The 26,915-nt window shown below is 39.9% G+C and overlaps 2 protein-coding genes across 2 annotated transcripts; both read left to right on the top strand.

Annotated features, from left to right (window-relative positions):
- Positions 1-12,445: 12,445 nt before the first annotated feature.
- Rnase12 (ribonuclease A family member 12 (inactive)) lies at positions 12,446-12,886 on the top strand. Its single transcript, XM_027929413.1, has one exon. It carries the CDS (start codon positions 12,446-12,448, stop codon positions 12,884-12,886), a length of 441 nt encoding a protein of 146 aa, XP_027785214.1.
- A 4,627-nt stretch (positions 12,887-17,513) lies between these two features.
- Rnase11 (ribonuclease A family member 11 (inactive)) lies at positions 17,514-18,097 on the top strand. The gene is given in 2 exon segments (XM_027929430.2): positions 17,514-17,640; positions 17,643-18,097. Coding segments are annotated over 2 exon segments (582 nt in total).
- Positions 18,098-26,915: the final 8,818 nt, after the last annotated feature.

Here is a 26,915-nt window from a genome sequence, read left to right as displayed (position 1 = left end):
TATAAACACCATTTTATGCTCCAGTATTTCAGATTCATACGCTTGATCCAGAAATTGTTCACTCAGGACTTAGAGATGCTTATTTTATATTAATAGTTTTACATAATCCTCGGTTTATCTCCACTGTTATTACAAGGGCCCATCTTTGGATGCTGTAACCTGTGTGGGGAAGCAAATGTTGTAAGGTGTCTGGTCACCTAAAGCCTGGGTTCGTTCTTAAATTCAGGCCATTTGTGTGGTTGTAGTAGTGGGGTTAAAAGAGTCTAGAGTAGTGTACCCCTTGGGAAGGAACCTTTCAACAGATTTTCAAGTCTCATTACACTGACTTGTGGAAATTTTTAACCTTTCACTTCTGGGTCCAACCCCATAACAATTAAGTTGGAATTTTTGAGGATGGGGCCATGGGTCATGGTAATTTCCTAAGTGACACCCCAGGTGTACTTAGAGATGCCCTAGGAGTTATAGATTCTACCAAAATGTTCTATAGGCCCTGCTGAAGACCACACCTTGTATCCTAGCAGCTCTAGGCACACTCTGCGCCCCACTTCCCCCTCCTCGGACTCATTCCTTACATTGGTACCTTGTCTTCCTTGATTAAGTTTACTTCTGCATCCTTCATGTGCCACATATAGTTTGTCTCTATGATCCTTTTACTTCTCCAAGCCACAGAAATGGGCTGCATTAAGAGCAAGCAGGAAACTCAAAAAGAGAAAAGAAGCAATGCAGTGGTTCAGCCTACTCACTTGAGGAGAGTATATGGATATATGGGGGAAGCTTTCAACCCCTATGGCCTGCCATTATTCTCCTCACTTCCATTCTCTCCCTTCCTGCTGGGTATATGTTCACTGCCTGCTCTGCAGCCAGATGTTATCAACTGATGAGCAATGGATTGAAGCCCCTTTCAAAAACTCCCTTCTAACAATGTTGTTGAGCATTTAACTTCTGTAACTCTTCCGCTCTTTGAAAGAACTATGAAATAAACAATTTTGGAATCATCCGTTACTCCTCTCTCTTACAACTTGCATTTCCATTTCATTCAGCACAAAATCAAAACTCCTTGCTATAGCTCTAAAAAGCTCCAATGTGATTTTGCCACTTCTTGAATGTTCTTTATTTCTTTGACCTCATCTCTTTTTTCTTTCCTTGTGCTCATTCCATTCCAACTACATTAGCGTCTACTGACCCTCTGAAATGTCCAGCTCAGTGCCCCTGTAACTGCTCTTCTCTCTGTCTGGATTCTTTTCTCCCTGATTCCTGTAAGGATCAGTCCTTCACTTCCAAGACATCTGCTCAGATGTTACCTTTCATAGCTGGCTTCTCTGACCCCTCCAGATAAATAATCTCTTCCCTTTTCCTCTCTATTTCCTTTCCCTACTTCAATTTTTTTTTATTGCACATACCACTGCCTGACTTTTGCTGCTGGCTTTTTGTTTGTTTTGTTTCTAAAGATTAATTCTTAGCTGGGCATGTTGGTACACGCCTGTAATCCCAGGCAACTCGGGAGTCTAAAGTAGAAGGATAGTGAGTTCAAAGCGAGCCTCAGCAAAGGTGAGGTGCTGAGCAACTCAGTGAGACCCTGTCTCTAAATAAAATACAAAATAGGGCTGGGGATGTGGCTCAGTGGTTTGGTGCCCCTGAGATCAATCTCCAGTACAAAAAAAAAAAAAAAGAGTAATTTTCTCACCCCCACCACTAGAACTGAAGTTCCTGGGGAGTGGAGGTTTGATTTACAACTGGAATATCAGAGGCTACAAAGTTAGTTAGCACCTAAAAGATACTCAATAAATATTTGTTCAATGAATTGTGTGGGTTTTTAAAAAATTATGTGTGCATTTTAATTACACAACATAATGGGTTTCACTGTGATGATTTCATATATACATATCACATAGTTTGGTCACATCCATCCTCCCTATTTCCCCAGCCCTAGTCCTCTTCCTTGTCCCTGGTAATTCCCCTTTTGCTTTCACGTGATCCTTCTTAAAAACTTCTGGATTCTATATATGAGAGAAAACATGTGATACATGTCTTTCTGTGTTTGTCTTATTTCATTTAACATGATAAGTTTCCAGTTCCATTCACTTCATAGAAAATGTCAGGGTTTTGTTCTTTTTTTGTGGCTGAATAATATTCCGTTATGTAATATACCACATTTTCTTTGTCCATTGATCCACTAATGAACATCTGGGCTGATTCTATAACTTGGCTATTGTGAATAGTGCCATGATAGAGTTATTGCTTTAAATCAAAAGTTATAAAGGCTGTTAAGGAAGACTTGATCTTGTGACATTGGGGGATATAAAAGCAGAGCTGCTTTAGTACAGGGCTGCATGAGGCTCTTATGACTGAGCAAACTGTGAACCACATGGTGTTTGGGGTCACATGGCAGGGTTGCATGTAGCAGGGTCATTCTAGGAAGGTCTGTTAGAACTGATTTAATAAGATGAGAAACAAAACTCCATGCTAGGGAAATCTGAGAGGAAGGGAAAGACTTAAATTGGAGAAGGGCTGGCGAAACCCAAAAGGACTTTATCAATCTCACTTAACTAGGTTTTTGTGATGGGGAATCAATTGCTATGTAGTTCTGAAAAATACTGCTGGCATGTGGAGATGGTGGAGAGAGGAATATAAATGGGAGAGTGAATGAGAACTTACTGCTGGACACAAAACACACGTGAATAGGACAAGTGTCTGCTTCTGCCTCCAAGTCAAACTGGAAACTTCCCCCTTGTGGACAAAACAGGTATGGTCATGGGTTTTCCATTTAAGGTTTTAAAGAATCTGTAGATGGAGTCTTCTAGCCACTGCACTGCTTTTTGCCCATGGTCTGTATACAGGAGGTGGATATGGAACTCATAGGGAAGAGAGCTGTGTTGTTGTCTAGCAAGGTGGTGTTCAGGCTACCTTACTTATTAAGGTGTTCAGGCCACAGTTACTTACTAAGGTAGATGGCAGACCATGGATAGGGAGGGAGAATAGCACAGCTAGAAGGAGCCAATAGAGACTGATCTAGTTTTTAACAACTGAAATGAGGGATTCAGAGAAGTGTAAGCCCTTGATTCACCTAGTAAATAGAGGTGAATCAACTTTTTTTTTTTTTTTTTTTTTTTTTGCTTTTATTGATCTTTCTGACCCTACGTCCATATGGTACTATCGGGTCCCACCAAAGTAACCCTCACAGAAAAAGTATTGAATTTTATAAAGAATAGCTTGCTGATATTGTAGCTAAAGTGCAAATATCATTCTTTTAGGCCATTCATTCTCAATACATACTGAACAACATTTATGAAACATCTGTTGTACTCCAGGCAGAGATTGAAACAGAGATTACTGCAAAGAACCAGAGAAATGCGGCCTCTGCTGTCATGGAACAACCAGATAATTTTTTTTTTTTTAAACAGAGAAATATAATTAATTTAGGACGCCAGTGATTTGGGCCACAAAGAAAAGTACAGGGGTTTATGCAGCAAAATGGAAGCCACTTATGTTCTCTGGGATTTCTGGGAAAGTGTGTCTAAGGAAAGAAAGGATTAACCAGGCAGAATGGGGAGAGGGTGAGCAGAGTCAGGAATATTCCATGACAGGAGAATGAGATGTATTAAAAAATTTCAGTGGGAAGAAAGTCTGATGAATTCAGAAAATTAAAAAGAGGAGGGTCTAGCAGGAATATGGACATGGAGGGAGAGAAGATTTTAGGTGAGGCTGACTCTGCAAGACCTAGTAGGCACAGGGAAGAACAGTGGTTGTTATATTAAGACCAAGGAAAAGTTACCACCATGTTTTAGGTGGGGATGGGAGTGGGCATCAGAGGCAAACGACTGGATTTGTGTTCTAAAAAAGATTTCTGTGATGCACGAGGGTTGACAATTAGACACTGAGACCTAGGTCAGCTTTCTAATAGACAGGCAGAGCCTTGCTTCAGAAAAAGGATTACTCATGAGCTTCAGCCAAAACTCTTAGCGATTTCCATCTCCTCAATCCCACCAGTTCTGCCAACACCCAGACACTTTGGAAGGAAGCCAGAGAGGCCCAGGGAACTAAGTTCAGGGTCATGGGGCTGGTTAGTGGCAGGGCCAGTTTTAAGGCAATAGCCCAGCTTTCATGCCTCCTAGGCAGTTGCTCATCCTGCCCCACTGGGAGCTTCGAATAGGGAGGGTTTTTTATTTATTTGTTTTGATTTCAACGTATCTGGGTGCTTTAGAACCTTGATGATTATTTGGGGTTAAAGCAAAATTGTTTATCTTTTTTTTCAAGAAACTTTATCTGATTTTCAGGGAAATTGGAACTGGTTCAAAGAGGAGGGCAGAGCCTGGAAGTTCTTTGAAAGATCTGAATGTCCCAAGAGGCACTAGAAGAGAAGTCTGGGTTAATGGTCCTTCTGCCGTTAGCATTCAGAGGGGGCTGTTGAGAGATCAGCCTAAGGGCACACACAGAAAGTCAAATATGCAATAATCAAAGCATTTTTACAGGTAGAAACTGAAGGAATGGGCCTACCAAATATCTGTTAGAAGGCATGCTTAGGGCAACCTGTCTCTCTTAGGCTATTACCTGGTGGTAGTCATTTCAGGAATACAAGAGAAGTTATAAAACAAGAAATGACCTGGTCTCCCCACAGGGAGGAACAGGACCTCCCATGTGCATAGCCTGGGGCTGCAACTACAAGGCCAAAATCTATAGCCCCTGATTCGGAACATGTCCTCTCCAAGATCAGGAGCAACTTGTTCTTGGATATATGCAGGCTCCAGTCTGCTGCCTCACCTGGATAAGGGAATAGGTGAGGTAGTGGGAGGGGAGTTGGAAGAGTGCCCAGGAACTTGTAAGGGTATTGCATGAATCCTTCAGTTACATGTCTAGAAAACTGCTCTGCAATTTCCAAAGGTAATCAATGAACCCCTCCAGGTTAGGGGTTCTTCATACATTTTCCCACAAATAGTTATCATTTTTGGAGGTGTCCCACTGACCAGTTTGCCAATACCATAGGCCAATTCTTAGGAATAGTCTTCCATACTCTTAATCAAGGTTCCCCATTTCTGGATCTGCATCTAGTTCCCTCACCTCCTGCTTCCTCACTGCTCATCCTGACTCCAGGTTGGGAGGCAGAGACCACCTCTCTATTCCCTCAGTGTGCAGGGAAATAGAACTCTTAGCCAGAGTATTGTCATCTTAAGAGAATGTCAGGTGGGTTGTTTTAATTAAGCTAGCACCTTAGTTTGTGAAAGCAAAGTGGGAATTTATAAACAGTCAAATTCTTCCTTTATTTGTTCCTACCATCCTCGTTTTAAAGATGAAGGAACTGGGACTCTGAGAAGTAACCTCACTTTCTCACAATCACACAGCGAGTTAGTATCAGAAATGGGACAAAACCTGATATCTTTTACCTACTCCACAAGCATTTGCCATCTGAGAAGTACCAGGAATACAAGTACCCTTGTTTTAGCTCTTTAAACACACAGGGCATGTGGAGAGAAGGCCAGGCAGGTAGCTGGCAAGCCTGTATAGCAAGTTATGGAAAGAAGTATGGAGGAGGGTTTCTTAATGGACATTCATGCATGAGAAAACCAGGGTTCCTGGAAGAGTTGTATTATACTCGGAAATGTTTCTTGATATATGAGCTTGCAATGAGTGCCTGAGAGCTCCTGTAAACCAGTGGAGAGTTCCAAATGGGCGTATACTACTTCTGTAGTTAGAAATATCCTCAGAATCTTATCTGATCCTTTGTCACCAGGGTAGTAGGTGAGAATGTATGGGAAGCTCTTAAGGGAATGTGAAAAGGAGAGGAAATAAATCAGGTCTCAACCTTTTTTGTTGTTGTTGTTACGGGGATTGAACTCAGGGGCATTAGAACACTGAGCCACATCCCCAGCACTATTTTGAATTTTATTTGGAGACAGGGTCTCACTGAGTTGCTTAGCTCCTCACTTTTGTTGAGGCTGGCTTTGAACTCACTATCCTCTTGCCTCAGCCTCCTGAGCCACTGGGATTACGGGTGTGTGCCATGCCACTGTACCCGGCTTTTGCAACTTCTTAATTGTAAGTGGTATCCTAAGAGATGGTTTCTGGGTGAAGGAGAAAAGGAAAGGAAGGTTAGAAAATGGAGGAGAGAGGAAGGAACTTTGTGCTTCTTATGATCTTCCCCAATCCAGGGCATTCCCAGCTTCTGCCTCGGTCTCCTTCCAAACCCACTGGTAGATTCTTCCTTCTTCGTTCCATGTGCAGGACCTGGAGCCTCTCTCCCTGGTGAACTCCACTCCTAGGTCACTCAAGCTCATCTCCAGGACCTGATGAATTGGCTTCTGGAACTGCTAAAAAAATATGCAATTTAGAATTTTGGAAAATACAAAACAACTCTCCTCCTGCAGTGAATGTTTAGGAGGCAGACCCAGAGTCCAGGGAAGAACTGTTCTGATGAGCTGTTTTGGTCCCGTGGAAGCTCTACACCAGGGCAATAATCCAGACACAGAAGTTTCCTACTGGGCTACTCAGGATTCCCTATACTCACAAATGGGTTTTGTTTTTTGTGGATGGGTGCAACTCTTTAGAAATGAAGATGCTGTTAACCAAGTTGAGGTTCATCCATTGGGAACTGATTATAAATGCAGCTTCCAGGGCTTTTCAATAGGTCTATAACCTGGCAAAGGCCCAGGTTTCTCTATTTATAATTCATAGCCACAAAACTCTCATAGATTTCACTTGACGACCCCCCCACCCCCCATACACACACTTCATTTGCTTCTTTCATAATCTACAGTAACCAGAAAGTCAGTGGCTGAGGGCTGGTGGTGGGGTCATTAGTTCTTCCCAATTATACTCTGTAGCCTCCTTCCATTCCCATTCTTTAATATGGGCAATACATGTTTTTTAGTTTTACATAAAATACTAAGAAAACACCTCTTTAGGAACAGAGTGGAGGGCCCTAGTCCTTCTTCTGGTATGATCCCATCTCCTAGGCCCTCCTCCATAGAAGCTCTTTTGGTCACCACTAAAGATGGGCCATGGGAGTCTAGGATTTGGAGAAGATTTAAACAGAGAATAAGGGGAATAAGCAATCCCCATATCAGACTAGCCAGTGCACAAAAGAGACAGTGCAGAAGACCTGTGAGGGGGAAGGTTAGGAGTAGTAGATAAATGATCACCATTTAGATTTTTTTTCCTTACTGGGGATTGAACTGAAGTTTTCGCTATCACTGAGATACAGCCTTAGCCATTTCTATTTTTTACTTTGACAGGTTCCCTCTAAGTTGCTGCTTGAATTTGAGATGCTCCTACCTTAGCCTCCTAAGTAGCTGGAATTAGAGGTATGTGCCACCATGTGGAGCCAATGCTAAGATTTTTATTACCTTTTGTAATTAAAAGTTTTCAAAAAGTCCGTTTAAAGCTCATATTCTTATGTTCAGTGTACATTTGAGAATAAAGGGCAGGGCCTGCATCCAGCCTTTGGAAGGATGGTGAGAGAATGAAGCAGACTAGAGATAGCTGTCGCACCATGGAGAAGCATGATGAGACACCAAGGATGGACTGTCTCCCTCTTTCTTCCCTCTCATGGCATGGGTAGGGAGATTGGAGGGGTGGGGGGTGGGGAGTATGGGGGGGGGGAACAAACCTATAATGGCTGGATCTACTCTGACCATCTTATTTAAAATTATGCATCACTTATCTTTAAACTTTTTAAATAAATATATGTAAATATATACAAAAAGTAGAGAGAAAAAATAATGTATCCCATCACACAAACACCAAATAATCTCACTTGTGCATGGAATCTAAAACAGTGGGATTTACAGACATGCATAGTAGATGGTGGTTACTAAGGTTGGGGGTGGAGGTGGGGGAAAAGGGAAATGTTAACCAAAAGGTACAAAGATTCAGTTAGACAGAGGAAATACGTTTTCAAGATCTATTACACAGCATGGTGACCATAGTTAATAATGATATATGATATATTTAAAAATTGCTAAAAGAATAGAGTTTAGATGTTCTCCCTATGGTTATGCTAATTAGCTTGAAAGAATCATTCTACCATGTATTTGTATATCAAAGCATCACATTTTACCCCATAAACATATATGATTATTATTTGTCAATTCAAAAAATGGATGCATAGACAATATGGTAGATATCCATCACATAACATAGTGAAATTAATTCTTAGATATTTTCTGAAAATTCAAATAAGATTCAAAATCTGAAAGTTCATATAATCTGTAACAATTTCTCCCTCTGTTTTGGCCATTGACTTTCTGAAGAAACTGGTCATTTATCCTGTGTAACGTCTCATATTCTGGATTGGTCTCATTGTTTTTCCTTGTGAGACTTTTTTTTTTCTTTTTTCCTTTTTTTTTTTTTTTTTTTGGTACCCAGAGGTGCTTAACCATTAAGCAACATCCTCAGCTTTTGTTTGTTTGTTTGAGACAGGGTCTCACTAAATTTTGGAGACTGGCTTTGAACTTGTGATCCTTGTGTCTCAGCCTCTGGAGTTACTGGGATTATAGGCTCCTTGTGGGACTTTCAATCTTGTGCTTCTTTTCCTTAAATTTTCTATGAACTGCAATTTAAACTCAATTCTTTGGCAAGAATACTTCATAAACCCTGTTATGTATTTCCTATCACACCATATTAGGAGGTACCAATAGCTAGCTTTCTTCTTCCAGTGATGTATAGGTCCAGTGATGTTGTAGGTGGTGACAGCCAGCCCTCTTCTAACAGTTTAATCACCCAGCAGGTAATTTTATTTATTTATTTATTTATTTATTTATTTATTTATTTATTTATTTATTTACTGGTGCTGAGGATTGAACCCAGGGCCTTATGCTTGCAAGGCAAGCACTCTACCAACTGAGCTATATCCCCAGTCCCAGCAGGTAATTTTTTCTTGGTTTAATTATTTCATTAGTGATTGCACAATGTGAATTTTCTGAATTTATAATTCTTTTCATATGTGTTTGCCACTATTCTTTTCTGAAGAATTTTCCCTCATCACATGAAAGCTGTTTGATTATTATGAAATATATATATATATATATATATATATATATATATATATATATATATATATATACACACACACACACACACTAATTTTTTTTTTGTAGTGTTGAGAATTGAACATAGGACTATACTAGGCAATTGTTCTACCACTGAACTGCATTCTGAATCCCCTTTTTATTTGGAAACAGAGTCTCCCAAAGTTGCCCAGCCTGGTCTTGAACTTGTAATCCTCATGCCTTGGCCTCTCGAGTAGGTGGAATTACAGGCATTCACCACATGGCTCAATCTGATATATAGTTCTTTCAGTCTAGGTGGAATAAAAATATAATTCTTATATTTTAATTGCCAATTTTCCAGGCCCAGAGGTAGAGTGCTTGCCTAGTGTGTGCAAGGTTCAAAGTTCAATCCTCAGCATCATAAAAAAGGAAAAAGAAACTAAAACTTTCAATTACCAATTTTCATATAGAGGGGTTGATTCAGAGTCACTGGGAGAGATAGGTATAGTTGTCTTTTTACTAATGTGTCCCAGGTGCCTAGTATAGTGTCTGCCTCATGTAGGTATGTTCAATATATATGTGAATGGTAAAAGTTATTTATCATAAGTGACAAAAACCTTATAAAGTAAGTTGTTAGAGCCTGTAAACAAGTCAAGATGGCACCTGGCATTTTGCAGAGGGAGTGGTTTGTGAGGTAACGCCAGTGAGCCATTAAGTGTGGAGATTCCTTATTGGTTGACTGCTGTATCTAGTTTATGTTAATTAAGATAAGCTGTGTGGAATGTATGTATACCCCTCCTGTCCTACAATAAACGGCTCCCACTCCTGCTGTATCAGTCTACAGAAGTTGCTCATCACCCCCCCCCCCCCCCGTTATTTTGCTGCAGCCGGACTGCAGCAGATGGTGGCCCGTACGGGGAGCCCGGGAACACTCAGGGTTAAGTGACGAAAAAAAAGCTGCCTGTCCCTAGATAGGACTGGAGCAAATCTGTTCGTCCCTAGGCAGATAGGGCGAGAGGAAAAATGGCCATTTTGAGAAAATGGAGAAGATTGATACAGTATGTTTGTGTCTTGTTTTGTCTTGAAATGTTGTATTGTCTTTGTGACGAAAATATGGAAGGGGTAAGAAGTAAATTACTAAGGGAAGAAGGCACCCCAATGGAACCAAGAGCAATTAGGGCATGTGTTGATAAAAGCCCAGGAACTCTAATCAAAAAGAAAAAGAAAGTTCAGAAGAAGGATTATCAGGAAAAAAGTTGCAGCAAAAGGCTATTACTGAATACTTTTCGTTACCGGAGGGTGCATGAATAGGCGGTGGCTGCCACATGCGCGAGCAAGGACTTTCCAAGCAGCGGCAGCCGGCTCTTCCCCGCCCAGGGAGCGGGATGCCACTGCCGAGACCCAGAGGCACAGTCTCACAGGCTCTTGCTCCCTGTGCCCAGTGGCAATTTGAGTCCAGAACACTCCCCGGACTCTCCCCAGGGCCATCTGGGGCTACCCAGGACATGCAGGCAGAAGATTTGGGCATCAAGGATCAGAAACAGCTGGGGCTTCTGGAGCTGCTGGGACATCTCTTTCTGTCCATGTGAACTCTCTTTGTGGTAATCTCAACATAGTCATACTTAGCACATAACAACTGAAGTTTCCCAGAGTAAATGTCCCAAAAGAGCCATCGCCAAGCTGTATGACCTAGCCTCAGAAGTGGTATAGTATCACTGGCACTATATTGTATTAGTGGGAGCAAGCACAAAAGCCATCCATGTTCACAGGAAAAGACATAGACTCTACTTCTTGATGAAGGAATGGCAAAGTTCTGGAAAAGAATGTCGGATGGGAAATGGTTTTTTTTTTTTTTTTTTTTTGATGTTGCTGGGGATTGAACCCAGGCAGGGCTTTATGCACGCAAGGCAAGTACTCTACCAATTGAGCTATATTCCCAATCCAGAATAGGAAATATTTTGTGGCCATTTTATTTTTTGCCAATAGTCTGCCACATTGCCTTAAAGTAAGCACAGTTGTGGAAATTACAGAAGCTGTGCAAGGGTGACCAACCACATTTGTAGTAGATTAAGTAAATTCCATAGTTTCTTGTGGGAGAGCTGAAACAGATGGAGCCAGGCATCTCTTTCTATCCCTGTGGTGTCCTTATGTGTCCTCACATCATCAGACTTTGTACACAGTGACTGAAGCCACCCAGAGCAGGTTTTCACTTCCTCTGTTATTATCTTGAGGCCACTGCCCAGAATCAATCAATACTGGAGCTAGGTATGTCTCTTGCAATCCTGCAGTGCAGTTTGCTCCTTTGACAAAATGCATAATTAAGGAAATTATTAATAGTGTTTTACATCCTGATACAAATTTTAGTTTCTAACAGCTGTTTGCCTTCTCTATTCTCCTTCTGTGAGTTGAACCAGGTCTTTATCCTTGTCCTAGACACCACATGGGAGTGAAATTTGCTGAAGCTAGAATTCAGGTGTTCAGCATTGAGAAAGTGAGATTCTTGTTACCCTTGTAATTTCTCATCTTCACTTTAACCTTTCTGCAACTTGTTTCCTTATCTGTAGCTCCTTCATGGGTTTGTGGTAAGGACTGATTGAAAATTTTAAAAGTGAGCAATACTGTGGAAAGACCACATCAGAACTCCACTAAATGTTGTGAAAAGTCCATGCTTGTATCATGAGAACCCATCTGGGACCTGCCTCACCTACCTTTCCCTCTGAAGGTAACTTCTCTTCCTTCCCAGTGGCACCCAAGCACACTGCTCTACAGGTCCCTCCCTTTCTGCTCTTTCCACTTTTGACCTCCCCACACCCAACTGGCTCCCTGTCAGTTATTGTCGGGCAACAGCAAGGCACCAGGGATTTTCTCAGCTCCATGATCAAAAGGATATGTTACCTGTGAGGGCAACAGCAAAAGGAACAGGTGAGAGAAGGGAGCACAGACCCAAGCAGGAGCCATACCAGGAGGAATTGAGAAGAACAGACTGGAAGACGTGACTAAACACATGTGGAATTGGGTAGAACTAGGGCCGAGAAAGCTATGGGGAAGGAAGTCATTCATCAGTATGAATAAAACAATTTGGCATGGGCATTTTTGAGCAAATTCTGTCTCATCGGCCCTGTGTTAGGCATTTTGAAGGCTTTGGGAGAAATAAGAGATGAAGTACTTGTTATCAAAGAGCCTGTAGAGACAGAACAAACAATGGAAATAACTAGAAAACCGTTAAATACAAAGCCAGGAGCTGATGTGGTCTGAGGGGCTTTTTCGGGGGAGCAGTCATTCCAATCAGATCTTACAGGTTCAACGTGATTTTAATTAGCAGAGAGTCAAAAATGAAGTTTCCTAAAAGGATGGGGGTGCAGCCAGGGGGTGGTGCAGTAAGAATCTGACTACCCTCTCTTCCTTTCTGTCTCCCTTACTTTACAGGAATTAAAGCTCAAAATGTAAAGGAAATCTTACCCCTGATGATACTAATGGTGATGGTTTTCTTAATGCTTCTGTTCTGGGAAAACGAGCTGAATGAGGATGAAGTGGGATCATCCATAGAGCACTTGAACGTGGACTACCCTCAGAATGCCATTCCTGTGAGGTACTGTAACCACATGATCCTGCGAAGAATCATCCGGGAACCTGACCACACATGCAAAAAGGAGCATGTCTTTATCCATGAGAGGCCTCAAAAACTCAATAATATTTGCACTGCTTCTAACAAGGTGACTTGCCGAAACCACTCCACCATTTTATGCTACCAGAGCACAATAACGTTCAAAATGACAGTTTGTCAACTAACTGATGGCACCAAATATCCTGCTTGCAGGTACCGAATTGCACCCCCCACAGAGGGGTTTGTTCTCATCACTTGTGATGAGTTGGGGCCAGTTAATTTCCAGGGATATGTTTTATAAGTTGAGATCAATACCTGAGTCTGCAATCCTCCGTGGTCCTCTCTCAGCAGCTCTTGAGCTGGTTGTCCCTGAGGCAGACCTGAACTTTGGATACGGGTAAAACCTTGAGTGATATAAGTAGCCATTAGTAATTAATTTGTCCTTCCAATGTTGCTGAGTTGGAATCATTTAATTCTGCATCAATAAAAAAAATTCACTGAATTAAATCATAAAGTCTGCATATGCTTCATTTTTTTTTTTTTGTTCCTTGTCCCTGAATCATTTGATGAGAGCCAAGAATGAATTCCATCCAGGCAAGTGTGGGATTAAGGTAAAGTGAGGGAAAGTAATTTAAGGTGCAAAATTTAAGGGGGCACTGCCTCTAAAACCCAGTCATCTGGATAAATAATATTTTAATTCAATATCTTCTAAAAATAAAAATGAATTCAAAAATTCTGATGTATAAAATATCTAAAACTTCGAAGAGCCAGAGTGACAAGACTAGGATTAGCGTCAGATTCTACTATTTAAATTTTTAATATTTGTATATTAAGTATTATATTGCATTGAATTTATTTTTATTTTCAACAGTTTTTAAAACATTGCATTAAAATATTATTTATCTTGATTACTGAGTGTTTTGACACCCCTTTATATTTTGTGCCTGGAGTAAGTGCTTCTTCATCACTTAATCCTAATCCCAGTCCTGACCCCTGATCCAGTGTAAAAGCAATTGGGATTACTCTTAGGGTCTTTTATAAGGATGGTACAAGCTCAAACTGCATCTGTTTCTATTCAATACCTCCTTCTGTGCTTCAAAAGAAAGGATAAAGGAGATCAGACAGAGCTTGAGGAATCAGAAACTATTCCCCTTAAAGACTGGAGAGAAATGGAGAAGGATCTCCCAGGGAGGAGTTGAGACTCTCAGAGCTCAGTGTTTCTCCCCTCTGCATCTCTGGAGGACACAGAAAGGACTTTGAGCCAGACTGTGAACTTCTTTCCCTCTTTAGGTCTTGCAACTGAATCCACTCTTTAGTTACCTGACATTCAGCTATGGGCATTGTAAGCTTTCAAGCAGAGGGAGAAGGAAGAAGAGAAGCTCCAAATTCTGGAAATTTCATCAGGTCCTGTTCGTCTCTGACCATTAGTTTCTTCATCTGTAATAGATCTCAACAAGGTAATCTTTGAGGTTTGTTCCAAGTCTGTCCCTCTCCAATTCTATTTCTGGCCTTGTTAGGAAGGTTTGGTATTTAGAGACAGTAAGAAATAAAGAGTTATTAGCAAGTAAAGGCCAACTTACGGGGTGAGAACTTTTGAGCCATGATGTTACAGTGCTATACCAGAGACTCACAGTGAACTGGAGCAGGCATGAGTGGTTCCCAAGCTTTAGAGGGCACTTTCTGTCCTGGTCTTTTCAGTTGAGCAACTTCAACTGTTGCACTGACCATTTAGATTAATTCAAGATCATATCCAAGACAGAGGTAGACCAATGCTAATTGTTAGCTCTGTCTTTTGTAAGCATCAAGCTCTGATGAAAACGAGGTTATTCATAGTGATAATACCTTCACTCTAGAATGACCCTATTTCCCTTTTCCTTTCTCCCACCTCTACAAATCTCCTTCTCTTATACATGATTACCTTTATGTCCTTCATAATCACTGTTCCTTGCTCCTCCAATTCCTTTAATACACCACTTTTCTAAAAACATTAACCTGGCATTGACCTCAAATAAGTGATTTTCTGCATGAGTCAATTTATGGAGGAAGAAAGTGAGATTATCAGTAAAGGATGCTTTATAGTCTTGTAAGTAGGCAAATCTTACCCATGGATAATGAAACTCAATTGGAAAACTACCCATCTGGGGGGGTAGTTTTCCAATTGAGTTTCATTATTCATTTTTTCTGTGGGAATTCTGTTTCATTGTTATCTTCAAGGAACTTTGGGTCTCACCAAATGAACAACCCTCAGCATCTGAACAGAAATTAAGAAGGAACAGGTAGTCCCTAGCATAGGACTTGAGTCTTGCTAGCTTCATTTCCTGTGCGAAACTTTGGAATAGATTAACATTCCTTTTAGGGCCCTGCTGCTAATTCTGATTCCTTTTCCTATCAGTATCCCTAGGTTTCCTCTCCTCTCCTTTCCTTCTCAGTGGTTTTTCTTCCCTGTCTTCCCCAACCTTCTCTCTTCTAATTAAAAACAAATCTTTCAGATAAATACATTCCCACTGCAGCGCAAGGAACTGAGACTCCTGTGGAATCTATCCTCAGAATACTTTCATTTAATAGGGATCAAAATTCAGTTCAAATGAATTATGACATTTTGGTCATTTGTAATTTAGGGGGTTATATATATATATATTTTAATGAGCACCTACTAATTTGAAATGAATCCCAGGCAGCTGTGCATTCTGCCCATTTGAAATACATATTTCAGAAAATCTGGGCATCTGTGCCTGCTCTTCTTCCTGTTTATTTTTCTCCTCATTGTCTTCCTGCTTTCCTGTTATCATCTCTCTATTAATGTCAATGGCAAAGGAAGTAGAAGTTTAGAAAAAATGATTCCCTTTTTTTTTCTTAACAACTTCTTCTTCCTTACTTTCTCCAATATGTACCAACATGTACTATTCTTAAGGTATCCTTTCAAGGTACACACATGAACACATCCACTTCTTTTGTTGTTCCTGGGATTGAACTCAAGGGCATTTGACCACTGAGCCACATCCCCAGCCCTATTTTTTGTATTTTATTAGAGATAGGGTCTCACTATGTTGCTTAATGCCTTGCTTTTACTGAGGCTGTCTGTGGACTCGCAATCCTTCTGTCTCAGCCTCTAGAGCCACTGGGATTACAGGTGTGTGAATCTGTCAATAATAATCAACCCAATAATTAAGGCTTATACATTCTTGATGCTAAATGTTTGCTCTAATTTTACACATAGAACATTTTAAAAATAAAATACAATACTTTAAAAAGTTTGTGTGTACTAATGTCAAGTTAGTGGTATAAGAAGTGAATGATAAATACAGAGAACTAGGACATGAATTTGATAGACTTAAAGGGTAGGAAAATTTGTCAAAAAAAGGATGGGATCTGAATTAGGATTTGAAGGATTCTAAGAGGCAGAAAAGAAAGAACAAAAAGGTATGATGTGTACTCAAGGAAGAGAGGGTCACACTAACTGACTGGAGCAGGTTTGTGTCACAAAATGATGGGAGATAAACCTTGAAGGGCAGCTTGGGATCAGATCAAGTAGAGACTTGGCTAGTGGGCTCATGGATTTTACTTCCTTTTGCAGAAATGAGGAATATTTAAAGGATTCTGAGATAGTGTCATTGCAAGTGGTGTTTTTAGAAAAGTGGTGTATCAAAGGAATCGGAGGAGCAAGGAGCAGTGATTTTTGAAGGACATAATGGTAATCATGTGTAAGAGAAGGAGATTTTTAGAAAGGAAAGGGAAATAGGGTCATTCTAGAGTGAGGGTATTATCACCATGAATAACCATGTTTTCTGGGATTCTTATGAATTTCCCGGCATTGACCTCAAATAAGTGATTTTCTGCATGGGTCAAGCCGGGCTATATTGTTAGCAAATACTGTTAAGGAACTAGTGTGTGTACTGTTCAGTACACTAAGCTGTGCAGAATGATGATGATGAATGAGAATTTGTGTTCCAGGCTCAAGGAGTTGTCAGCCTCAGTAAGGGGGTGGAGGGACTGAAATGTGCCAACTAACTAGAATAATGAAAAACATACAATGAAATGCACCATAATCCATGCTGCAGGGTTTCAGAAAAGAAAAGAAAAAAATCACTCTAGGTTGAAGTATTGATATGGGAGATTTCACAGAAAAGGAAGCAGAGGGACTTCCTGGGTCACTGAAATTCTGATGATCCCATGGACATTTTGTACAGTTCTTCCTTGGTTCCACATTAGCTCCTCCATCAATCTCAGAAAATCCTCTCTACCCCTTTCTTGCTCCTCCTTCCCTTAGTTAGATACAACAACAGAAACTCCCAGGAAACAGTTTCACTTGCCCTGCATCAACCTGGAATCTTTCTGTGCAGGATCAACTTGCCAAAGGATCAGGTACAGATGGATATCTCATGGATGAAAATGGGGGAAAGAAAGGATAGATGGGGAGATGGCACTGTGTGCGATTTTCTGCATGTGTGTTTAGTGTTGATTTTTTTTTTTTTTAAGTAACTGCCATGTGCCATATAGCCGGGCTAGAGGAGACAGTGAGGAATGTGTTAGATGAGATGATTGGTGCCCCACCATGGAGACAGTAGACCTACCATAATGGTGTGAAAAAGGGAAAAGGAAGGGAAATGAATCGTTTGTTCCAATACTTTAAGCCTATCACCATAATGATTCTTTTTCTTTCTTTCAATAGGTAAAGTGAAGTTATATGAGGTTGAGTGAATTGTTTTTAAGTGGATAATCAGGTATTTGAACCTGGGTTTAAAGACCACATAACTGAATTGTCTTTTCATTATATCATGCTTCCATTAACATATGGAGGAGTCTTACGTATAGGGGTCATTATGGGAAATATTTATTATAAGGATAAAAAACTATCTCCTTAACATTCTCCTTGTTTTTATCTTTTATCTTTTTATCATTACTGCAGAAGAGATTATATTAGATCTGAGATGGAGACCTTCTCTCTGCTGCTGCTTGGTCTGGGGTTGGTTCTTGCAGGAACTTCAGAAAGCATAACGGAGATCATTAAAGAATTTTCAAAGGAAGAGGTGCAATATGACATGGTAAAAAGTGGCCAAGAGAGGTATTAGTGAACTTGACCCTGTTAGATAAAAATACCAGCTTCAGCATGTCCAAAGACGTTTTTCCTTCCTTACTACTGACATTCAGAAAGTTATGTTACAGTGTTCCCAAGGGAAACAGGCCAGGTAATGACAAAGAGAGTTACAATAATATGACTGACTGGAGAAAAGTTTTAGAAGCTAATGGGTCATGCAAAATAAGCAATATTTTCATTCATGACTCCATGGAAGTGATCCACGGGGTCCACAAGGCCCCCAGCTGCACATGTGGACAGAGTCCTGGCATAAGCTGCTGTGAGAGCACAGAACTGGAGAACACTATGTGCCAGCTCACTACACGCAAACAACACCACCGGTGCCAATACCACAGTGTTACTTCATTGAAGAAGATGTTGATAGTGCTGACAGGTCATTCTCTGATGAGCTGGTTAGTTAGTGGCTCTAAATTGTAAATCTGACAAGGCTTTGGGACTAGGGTCCATGTAAAGGACATCTTCGTGCTCATTATTGTTTCTTTCCTTCTGTTATTCACATCTACCCCTTAACACTATAGGAAACTCGATTATTGATTCTAACTGGATCCGTGAAAAATCCAAAACTGGATAATGAAATTTAATTTATATCTGATCCTGGAGTTAAAATTCTGTCTCTCACATACACACATACTCCCTACCCCACCCCTCCACACACACACCTGCTCTTTCTTTGAACTAAACAGAATTCTGTTCTAGCTCAGCTATAAAGCCAAAAACCAGTCTTCCCCAATTAGGCAATTTAAGGAAAGAGGCTCTGAAACAAAATGGGTAATTAGAAGTTAATTGTATTGCCAATGAGACTGTTCAGAAAAATTAGTGAATGAGTATGGGAAATATTATTGCCGCTGCCCTTCAAAGAAGTGTGTGCATTGATGTGTGCAGACAGGTGAGCACCCACCTCATAACCCTGGATTGCCTATCCTCCAGGGGATGGCCGAGGGAAAAGACCCTTTGCCTTTAGCTGCTGCTCACAGTGTCAACAGCTCCAATACTACTCAGTCTCTATACCTTGGCCCTCTTCCTTATCTAATAGGTTGCAGTAAAGAGAAGTAATAAAGCTTTTATTGCATTTTTGTTTTTTTCTCAAGCAAAGTCTTGCTATTCTTGGGCCATGGGAAAGGAGTAGAAAACCATGAGGAATACAGAAAGATGGGAATAGAATGTCTCTGCTGAGTTCCAGACAGATGGGTTCTTGATTTGATGTTTTATAATACTGTAGTGAGTCTTCATGGTTCACCGCTCTGCTTGAAGCATGGCAAGTATCTTGTTCTTTGGTGTGTGCATAGATGCTCCTGTTTTTAACTCATACATCCTCTCTCTATCCTGAGACCACTCTTTTAATGTTCTAATTTAAAATAAATGCACATACATGAATGCTATGTCACTGTAACATTTTTCTTGTTGTACATATCTCTTTATGTCAATTTTCCCAATGTTTTTCACATTTGGTGCAGAATTCTCATTTTATTCGAATTGCAAAACTCGGACCATCAACCAATAAGCAGGACAATCACATTTTTTGTCCTTTTGCTGAGCTTTTCTTGTCAGTGTGGTGGCTGCTTAAATCAATATTCACTGTGGGTTTGGCCAAACAGGTATGTAATAAGCACTAAATTTGTACTCAGCAGCTGGAGGACAGCATCTTAAGAGCAATGCCTGACTCCCAAAGGCCTCTCCTCTGTAAAAAAAAAAACCTGGGATACAGGAAGGGAGAGGTACTTAACTGAGTCCATTGCAGGGATAGTTCCATGTAGCGAGTCTGATACTACCACTCATTCACCAAATGGAAGGGTAGGTTGTATTCACAGTACAGTGGTCCAAGCAGGCTTGATTCAAATTTAGTTCCCATTTCAGTAACTTCTTTCCAAGAGCATGTCTTCTGGCTCTGGGTAAAGAACATGTCAGCCCCAGAGACAATAACTATTTAAACTCTGCAACAGTTTTTTTTTTTTTTTTTTAATGTGTAAGTAAAAAACCTAGTTAGTTCAAAATTGAGTACATATTTCTTCCCTCACCAGAAAGAGGAGTAGGAATCCAGAACAAATACTTCTCTCTAGGCCAGGAGCATCCTTCAGAGAGGCTTAGTTAAGACCCACCTTCCACTTCTCTGAAGGAATCAGGAGTTCTGCCTTCCATTTCTTGGGTACCCTGATCTCCCAGGTTTTAGCTCATCATCATACTATTAGGATGTCTGAAAGGTACAGAACTTGAAGGTGCTGTAGAGAGCTAGCACTTTCGACCTTCAAAGCCCATGTCATAACGTGCAACCTAGATTCCCCCATGAGGCAACTGGCCTACGATTTTAGATTTTTCAATGTTACATTTTCATAATGTCCCATTTCTGCTTCCAAACAAGAGAGAGCTTCTTTGGTCTTGAAGCTTCATACTTAAGTCCCTCAGGCGGACTTTAAAGCCTGTAATGCTCTGTCTCATCTTGCTCAACCTGTCTCTGGGTTTTGAGGCTGCCGTCCTCATTGCAAAACTTGTGCCTCTGTCTTTTCACCCTTCCTTTCCCTTTACTCACTCATCTTAGTCCACATTGGGCTGGCCTCCTTAGTGATTTTTTTCCTCAATTGCACAAGGAGCATCCAACCAGTAATTGTCCAAGTATTCCTTTCACTTATTAAAAAAATAACTGAGACATAGACACATTATACCCTATAGATGAAAGGAAAAGTTAGAGGGAATGAAATGAGGCAATAAAGGAGAGAGATTCAATTGTAAAAATGGTCTGAAAGGAAGATTTGGATAGAGAAATGAGGCTGAGCTGTGCTGACAGGTTATACGGCATATGAAAATTCCCTTCTTGTCTCTAACCCTTCCCTCTATTTTCCCAGCATAAAGTGTACTAAATTTCTTTTAAGTGACAATTCTGAAATGAAATCAAGCACTTGGCCTCAAGCACCCGAGATGATATTGAAGGAAGGAAAGTCCTTTACCACCACAGATAAATCCTCATGTAGTTTGGGGGAAGGGGCTCACTCCTAAATGATATATCCTCACTGGGATTCGATTTCCTTATCTACGCCATGTGGATGTTGGACTAGATCTGGGTTCTTAGACTTTGGTATGAGTCAGGATCACCGCAGCAGAGTTCTCACATTTCTATCCAAATCGACCCTCCTTCTTCTCAAGACACAGAGGTGCAGTGAGGCTGCAGGCTTCCAGCCACACTTCCTTTCCCAGGCTTTCTGAGCAAAAGTGATGTCTTACAAGTTCAGGTCTTACCACACCGGACTAGCCTCCCCTGTGATTGTTCTCTCAATAGCTAGATCCCTAATGGATGTGTGTCCCCGTCTTCAATTGTGCCACTGCTGATAAAGTCCTAGGAACAGACTAGAAAGCAAAATGGAAGCCTCATCTCTGAGTAACTATACTAAGCAGAGTTATTTTGTAAATCTGTACTGCTCATGTTTGGGCTGTTATATGAGAGGAAAAGTAAACATTTATATTTTTAAATGCACTATACTCTAAAATTTTGTTTCATGAGCTTGCCCTTACCCTAACAAATTTAATAGCTTTAGGAGTCGTTATTAAAAGCCAACCCCTGGGCCATAATTCCAGAGATTTGTGTTCCAGGGATCAGAGGCAGGACTATAGTATGTAGTTCCCTCAAAACGATGTTAGGTTTGCTGATGGGCTACAAACTTTGAACCCCACTGACTAGATGAACTAAAAGCTTTCTTGTCATAACATATTTTGACTTTAGTTCTAAGGAGAGAAAAGAGGTTGCTGCCTAAGTACTCAGAGCCTTTGAGTACAGTACTGAGGCCAAAAAATTCAAATTAAATCAGAGTGTCCACCTCCTACACAACCTCCCCAAATAGCAAGGCATTCTTTTTATCCTGAAAGTCTCCAGCCATACATAAATCTGGAAGACAACAAAAGTGACTCATTTTTCAACCACAGTGGCTGAGAAGCTGGAAGAGATATTACACCCATGAAATGCACCCTTTTTATTCCTCTGACCAAAAAAACTGGTAGGTTTGGAATAAGACAATTTTAAAACCTTAATCCTGCCAGCTGGTGGCTTTTACCTGTAATCCTGGTGACTTGGGTGACAGAGGCATGAGGATCGCAAATTTGAGGTCAGCCTGGGAAATTTAGTGAGAACCTGTCTCAAAATTAAAAAAAAAAAAGAACTGAAGATGTAGCTTAAAGGTAGAGCAGCCCTGGATTCAACCCCAGTACCACCTAAAAAAAAAAAAAAAAAAAAAAATTCCTCAATCCTTCTTATTTGTAAAGTTTGCTGAAGTTTCTCAAAATCTCACACAAAAATTATCATGGGGCTGTACATTAGCAATAACCAAACAATTATTAAACAATAACAAAATTTGAGGTCTTGTGATGTGCTAGGCATGGGCCTAAGATGCACATATTCTTTTTATTCTCAGAACAACCCCCACAAGTAGATACTATTATTATTATTATTCCCATTTTATTGGTGAAGGAATAGGAGTACAGACCTTAGGCAATGTACAAAATCACACATATAATAAGTGGCCCCTTGGGAGCAAACAAAGACAGTCCAATTCCATAGGCCACAGTTTTAGTCACTCATCTTTATTTGATAGAAAAAAAGCAAACTTGCTCAAGCAATACAGAAAGAATTTCGGAATTCTCTGGAACAAATTCTACCTTACTACGATATTTTGAGGGTTAAATGACAGTTGTCATTATTATTTTTATTATGACTAGTCAGGGCACAGAGCTAATAAGTGAAAAATGATTTCTAGTGTATCTGCCTATCAAAGAGTTGATGTCTTTAATTTATAAAGAGGTCTTTCAGTTTAATTAAGAGAAAGATGAACACACCTACAGAAAAAATAAATGAGGGTCGCAAACAGAAAATTAACCAGAGAAGAAATAGTCATTTAACATTTGAAAAATGTTTTTCTTTCTATGTAATATAAGTAAAAACAATGTGCTATCATTTTTGATCCTGCCCAGTCTGCAGGTAAAAAAGGAAATAGCATAGTTCTGGCACAGGTATAGGAAAGGAGACCTTTTCATGCTCTCCTCCTGGTAAAACAAACGGCTTCATTTGCTCTTTCTGTACAGCAACTAGAGCTAAGCAACTGAAGCAAAGACCTCTGCATACCTGGCTGCTCACAGGTTGTTACAGGAACTTCATGTTCTCTGTGAGTGTGGACTGAGCCCTCTGACCTAAAAATGCCCCTTCTGAAGTGCTCCTGGGTACAGGAAGGCTGAGCCTCTTAAGAGAAAGAGTGTGGGGTGGGGGCAAGGCTGGGATGGTCTCTGGAACAAATCACGAACAACATGACCACTCTGCCTTCTTTCCCCTTGTCTCCTTCTCCCCACTCCTCAGCCAACTTCCAGATTCTCTCCGTTTGAAGAGACTGTGCCCTCAATTAATGTCTCCAGTTTGTACACTGCCACGGTGGCCTCTGTATTCTATTTTCCTTTAAGCATTGTACCATTCAACTTTGTGTTGTTTTTTTTTTTCTGTGTGGCTTCCTTTCATGCCTTATTACTGTGCAGCATGATAATGTCTATGAACTTCATTTAATGTGTGTCATATTACATTGATTTAATTTGTACTGTTTGAAAATCTGTTCATACATTTTTTAAAAAAATGTAGGTTTATTCCTCATGTCAGAAAGTCACCTGCCAATAAATTTAAAAAGTTGAAAGGCATACTCAATAGGCCTTGAGTGGTTAATTGAGTCATTAGACCTAGTGGAGAGAAACAAGATTAATGTGAAATGGCCTATTATGAGAGTAGAGTAATAATCAAGTAGTTAACAAACAGAAGATGGTTACAGGCCAGCAAGTGAGAAACTTTCATATATAAGTAATTGTACCAGCCACTGTGAAGATAAGGCACAAATAAGACACATGCCTTCAATGTACCAGGTGTTGGATATAGAACAATCATATCATATCTTAAGAGAGGAATATATCTCTGTGGTTCAAAGAAATCAGTTTAGGCTCCTGTAAAAGAAGAAATAAAATCTTGAACTTTATGGAAGTTCCATTGCAATAACTAAGATTTGAACAAAAAAGAAAAAGATACCGGAAATAAGAAGAAATACATGAGTCAGAGTAGGTGGGAGAGATGGAAGGAATCCTTGAGAACTAGGATAAATAATTTGTGTGTATATATACTTTCCCCTACAGGATTGTGGTAGGTCCTCAAAAATGTTAAGGTCCTAATTCCCAGATATTTTTCTCCACATATACATAGACTGGTGCCTTCACATAAGTGTGTGTATATACATTTTTAAAGCATAAATTAAATCATATTGTACATTTAATTCTGGAACTCATTTTTTTTCTGTAAAAATATGTTCTGGTGCTCTTTTATCTGACTTTTTTAACATTTTATTTTTAAAAAATTATTAAACAATGGGAGTTGTAAAGTTGTACATACTATCCCCCTTTACCCCCCACCCCATTTCCACTTCCCCTATGTTGGGTGCAGAGCAGGCTGAACTATGTTGTCTGCAGGGCAGGCTGAACAAATGTTAGCTGCAGGATGGCCCACGCACTCAAACCCCCCTCTGTCTGGTCCTTTATCACCTGTTTGCGTCAAAGCTGAACATTCAACCCCGACTCAAGGCTGAACACTCAACACCCCCCCCCTCCCCGCCTTGTGCCAACAAGGCAGCTTGCAGACCAGAGGCCCCATTAGATTTGGGCTATAAAAACTCCCTCCTGCTGGGCCCCTCTCTCTCTTGCTCTCTTGCTCTGTCTCTCTCTCTTGCTCTCTCTGTCTCCCTTGCTCGCATGCTCTCTGCTCTCTCTCCTCTCCTCTTCTTTCTCTCTCTCTCTCTCTCTCTCTCTCTCTCTCTCTCTCTCTCTCTCTCTCTTTTCTCCTCTGTTGCACTGCTGCAAAAAGATCTCTTGGTCCCTCCGAGTGTTGTGGTCACTTTCCTTTCACCCTACCCTCCCCCAATGGAAACATCTTATATATCTATATCACAGAATCAAAACAATACAAACTAGACTATGGTGAGTATTCATATTTTATCAGTCTTTTTTAAAAAAATACTTTTTAGTTGTCAATGGACCTTTATTTTTATTTGTTTATATGCGGTGCTAAGAATCAAACCCAGTATCTCACACATGCTAGGCAAGCACTCTACCACTGAGCCCCAGCCCCAGCCCCAAATTTTATCAGTTTTTACATGAGCTTAGTTTGTATGTGGTTTTATCACCACCAACGAACTGTCCTCTTCCTGGAAACTACTAATTTGTTCTCCATCTCTATAATTCTTAAACTTTGAGATAAAAGGAATCATATGGTTTGTAATATTTTTTGTTTTGTTTTTTAATTAAACTTCTAATTTTGGGATTATTGTAAATTATAAAAAATAATCCATAAAAAATAATCCAGAGTAATCCATGTATTACTCCAGTGCTAACATCACACAAAACTATAGTACTTTATCAAAACCCAGCTAGAACATTTCGAATACAGAACATTTCCATAAATTCAAGGAGCTTCATTTGTGGCATTCGTAATTTACTCTCTCACCAACTGTTTTTAACTTCTTGTAACTGCTAAGATATTCTCCTCTCCACTTCTATAATTTTGTCATTTCAATAGTGTTATGTAAATAGAATCATCTAGTATGTAGTTTCTGGGAGTTGATTATTGTTATTCAGTGTAATTCTCTGGACATTCATCCAGGTTGTTGCAAGTGTCAATAATCCATTCCTTCCTACTGCTCAGTAGTTTTCTATGATATGGATGAACCTCTTTGAACTATTCATCCATTGAAGGAAATCTGGGTTGTTGCTAGAGTTCAGCTATTAAAAATGAAGTTGCTATAAATATTCATGTAGAGCTTTTCATGTGAACTTACATTTTATTTCTCTGGAGTAAAGGCTCAGGAGTGTAATTGTTGGGTTATATGGTGGTTTAATGTTCAGTTTTCAGAGAAACTGCTAAACTGTTTTCCATAGTGGCAGTACCGTTTTATATTCCCATCAACAATATGTGAGTGATTTAATTTATCTACATACTTATAAACATTTGGAATTGTCATTGTTTTTAATTTTAACATTATGATAAGTATGTGATGATTCTCTTATTATGGTTTTCATTTGTGTTTCTCTAATGTTGTTGAACATCACTTCATGCCTTTATTTGCCATCTGTGTATCCTCTTCTATGAAATATCTCATGTCTTTTGCCCATTGTCTAATTAAATTATTTGTTTCTTCACTGTTGAATTTTGAGTCTTCCTTATATATCCATATATGAGTTTTTTATTAGATAAATAATTTCCAAATACCTTATCCAAGTCTGTACTGTATCTTCTTTTCCTCATAACAGGCCTTCAGAGACATGAGCTGGTAGGAGAAGCAAAATTACCTCTGGAGGCTGCAAAGGTGAAGTCATTGTCTAAGGATGATGAAGCCCTGGCAGGAGAACACCAGGAATAACAGACAGATCTTGTCAATCTCTGTGGGGCAATCTCCGCGGACACTGTGGACACAATCTCTGCTGAGATGTTGGAAGCTGGGCTCTGCTTTTCCTCCTTACACTCCTCATAATTGGCAGAGAAACATAATCTAGAGTTTATTACATAATTTGTTATTAATAAATACTATCACTAGTAATTCACCTGTTATTTTTCTCAAAAGAATAGAACTCTAAAAACATAAATATTAATTTCAAATTTACCATAAGTGATATATTTGTTGCTCAGTTTAAGTTTTCTTAGATATTCCATAAATGGGATGATGGAACATAACGGATTAAGGTCAAATACTATTGGCTCCCTCAATGTCATAGGCACTAATAGATCCTACACTAGCATAACCTCACGTGGCACCTGTTAAGTGTCATTCCTGATTGCTTTCTTATTTCCTATAAGACCAGCACACCAATCCATGCATTTCTCAGTTTTTGTATCACTGACTATAGATGGTCATTTGAGTGCAACTTTGCCAACACGCTTTTCTACTAAAGCAAAAAGAGAAACCATTTAACTGGGTGCAGTACCTGAGGCAGGAGGATCACAAATTAAAGGCAATTTTTAGCAACTTAGCCTTTGTCTCAAATTAAAAATAAAATGGGCTTGTCACAACCCATGTGATATTTACTATTTCCCCCAACCAGGGTGATGAGTCATATTAGAAATATTAAAGATATGATAAATTTAAGAAATTAAAACTAAACACAAAAATAAGTGAAACAGCGGGATCCTATGGGAACCAGCTCTGATGGTGACTGAATCTAACAAACAACAAGAGCCTGTGGT

Source organism: Marmota flaviventris, chromosome 2, assembly GCF_047511675.1.
Source record: "Marmota flaviventris isolate mMarFla1 chromosome 2, mMarFla1.hap1, whole genome shotgun sequence".
NCBI lineage: Eukaryota > Metazoa > Chordata > Mammalia > Rodentia > Sciuridae > Marmota > Marmota flaviventris.
The sequence above is the reverse complement of the archived record's forward strand: the minus strand, read 5'-3'. Positions and strand labels throughout refer to the sequence as shown.

Excerpts from the sequence above, each read along its gene's own strand:
- Rnase12 (XM_027929413.1), top strand. The coding sequence starts at position 12,446 with ATGATACTAATGGTGATGGTTTTCTTAATGCTTCTGTTCTGGGAAAAC.